The sequence below is a fragment of the Otolemur garnettii genome, unplaced genomic scaffold (genome assembly GCF_000181295.1).
Source record: "Otolemur garnettii isolate 467f Iridium unplaced genomic scaffold, OtoGar3 scaffold00005, whole genome shotgun sequence".
Lineage (NCBI taxonomy): Eukaryota > Metazoa > Chordata > Mammalia > Primates > Galagidae > Otolemur > Otolemur garnettii.
The window spans coordinates 16,022,301-16,025,260 of NW_003852400.1; the positions used below are offsets into that span (position 1 = coordinate 16,022,301).

The 2,960-nt window shown below is 37.6% G+C and overlaps 1 protein-coding gene across 1 annotated transcript in view; it reads right to left on the reverse strand.

The window, feature by feature from the left end:
- The window catches only part of SRI (sorcin), a 15,270-nt gene that overhangs the window by 3,399 nt on the left and 8,911 nt on the right, over window positions 1-2,960 (reverse strand). The window contains exons 4-5 of the mRNA XM_003782648.3: window positions 1,571-1,614; window positions 3-149 (exon numbers count right to left, since the gene is read on the reverse strand). Coding sequence (XP_003782696.1) covers window positions 3-149; window positions 1,571-1,614 — 191 coding nt within the window. The remainder of the gene's footprint in view (window positions 1-2; window positions 150-1,570; window positions 1,615-2,960) is intronic.

Genomic DNA, 2,960 nt, shown 5'->3' on the forward strand with positions numbered 1-2,960 from the left:
CCCATTGTTGTCAGGGCCTTCTGCAATTCTTGAGGCTCCACTGTTCCACTCCTATCACTGTCAAAACTGAGGAAGTGCTGTCTCCAGCCATTCAGTACAGACCAGAGTTCTTTAAATTCATTGAAGCCCATTGTGCCAGACATATCCCTCTGAACTATAATCAAGGATCAGAGCTTTATTGTGTAATATTTTCCAGTGATTAAATGAAAGATGAAGGATATGGCAAATTTAATGTTCTTTCAGCTAAAAATAGTGTAAAATTTGTATAATTTCTTTGTATAATATAATAAAGAGAACAATGATACAAAAAAGTAATGAGTCTACAGAGCAGTGGTTCTCAACCTTCCTAATGCTGCGACCCTTTAATACAGTTCCTCATGTGGTAACCCCCAACCATAAAATTATTGTAATGAAAATAATTTTATGGTTGGGGATCACCACAACTTGAGGAACTGTATTAATGGGTCGCAGCATTTGGAAGATTCAGAACTACTGCTATAGAGAAAAAGCTCTGAGTACCTATTTTTACTACAAGAAAAAGATAACCTACAAGGAAATAACATCACCATTGAGAGGTACTGGTAAAACAGTTTTGTTACTGGAGCTGGGCTGCACTTTCTGGGTGCCTTAGGCTATGCCGTTTTGTTCCCCTTTTATCCTAGGGTCATCTTTGTCACCAACATTCTCTTGTTTAGTCTTCCCAGACCCAAGAATTTCACTTCTGGAAAAAGAGGTGGGACAGAATACACCACAGGGTTAGCACTAGCTGAGTTCAGTTACTGGTAAGTGAAAAAGCCTCATGTGTGAGTCACACAGAGACATCAATGTCAAAGGAAATGCTCTCCTGACACTCTAGTTTCTATACTGGTTCTACTCTGATGCTTCTTTGAATTCCTGAACAATGAACATTCCATTTACTCAACTAATTTCCTTTTTAAACAATTTATTTCAGAATTATCACATATTTTGGTTACATAATTTGCTTTTGCACATTTCAGGTCAAAGTTGTAAGCATGCCCTTCACCCAGAAAATGTGTGCACTGTACTTGGTAGGTGTGAATTAACCCAGCTCCTTCTCTCTCCTTCCCCTACTTGATTCCCATTGAGTTTTACTTCCATATCTGTACATAAGTGTTGCTTAACTAGTTCTAGTTTAGTGTTGAGTAATGTGGTTGTGTTCCCATTCTTACAATACTTCCCTTAGAAGAATGATCTCTAGTTACATCTAGGTTGTTGTAAAAGACATCAGATCACCATTTTTTTTAATGGCTGAGTAGAACTCCATGTATATGTATATATACACACCACATTTTATTAATCCATACATGTATTGATGGGTATTTGGGTTGTTTCCACATCTCTGCAACTGTTAATTGTTCTGCAATAATTATTTCAGTGCAAGTATCTTTTCTATAAAATGTCTTTTATGTCATTGGGTAATTAAAAGCTATTTCAGACAGCTTTTGAGTAGTCATTTTATGTTGGGTATTAATTCTGAGATGAATTCCTTAAGGAAGGAAATTTTTTGCAAGAAACAAATGTTCTAGGCAACAATCACGGTAAAGGATACATCCAGCATTGAAACCATAAGCCGACAAGTCTCCAGGTTAAAAGCTGTTAAGAAAAGCACATACATATTAATATGATTTCAAAAATTCACATTATATGTGGTACATTCAAATTCATTAGAAACATGATTTAGGTATTTTTATTTTTATATGCCACTCAGTTTATATGTGACTAAATTATCTAGAGCTTCTAAGTGCATTTTTTACAGATTTTTAAAGAGGATTCCTTCTAGAACCAATTTTGACTTTAACATAGTAATCTTTAGCTTACCATAATATTTTATATTCACTACGGTCGGTGGGAGAGTAGAGATGCTTTGTTCCTACTCTTAAATGACTATGAATAGCTGGTTTTGGTGATTCTGTATATAATCATTTGTTTTTCTGTCTTTTCCTTTTAATGTTAGGCACTGAGCAGTGCCTAACCTCAAATAGCTCCTCACTGCTGATAAATAAAACCAGACAGAGACGTTTCTGAGAACTGTGTGTCAAGTAAGAGCCCTCTGGAGGGAGACCCAATGAGCAATTCAATGGTGGCCGCTGTTCAGAAGGCTTTTTAGTTTACCTATAGTTTAGGAGCATTCTGAAGGCATCTGGATCCCTCACTTACACAACCAAACAAGAACACACCCACTGGTTGCAGCCCACTGGTTGTCTAAGCATTAGGAAATTAAAGATCCCTTTGTATCGTACATTGTAATAATGGGAATCAATGACTTTGAAGAAATACTGCCTAGCTGCAAATAAGCTAAAAGGCAGAAGTGACAAGAGAAATGTGGGAAAAATTCTGTAGGATGCACACAGAACACTTTTTACAGCACTTTCTAGCCTCCTAGTTTTTCCTCTAACCAAAATGAAATTAAAACACAGTTGAGCTAATTACTGTTGTGTCTCCAAACAGTGCAAACTATAGGTTTTTCAAATTTAACAGACTCTAGTGTTTGGCATATCCTTTACCAGAAATAAAAGACTGGACTATTTCCAATCTGGTCCTTCAATCTCCATTTGATCCACAGATAATATTCTCTGTAGAAAGAGAAGTAGGCAACATTTTCCTATACTTTTAGTAAAGAGCTGGTTGATTCTTGATTCTTTTAAGTTGTGTGGAAGTATGAAGTCCCTCTAATCTAGACAGTGGCTTTCAGCCCTGGTGCTTATCAGAATCACCTGGATGCGTTAAAGAACCCTGACACCTGCACTGCACCACAGAACAATCAAATTAGAATCTGAGTAGGGGACCCTGGTGTCAATAATTTTAAAAAGGTTTTCTGGGCTCGGCGCCTATAGCTCAACAGGCTGAGGCGCCAGCCACGTACACCTAAGGTGGTGGGTTCGAATCCCCAGCCTGGACCCGCCAAACAACAATGACGGCTGCAACCAAAAAATAGCCGG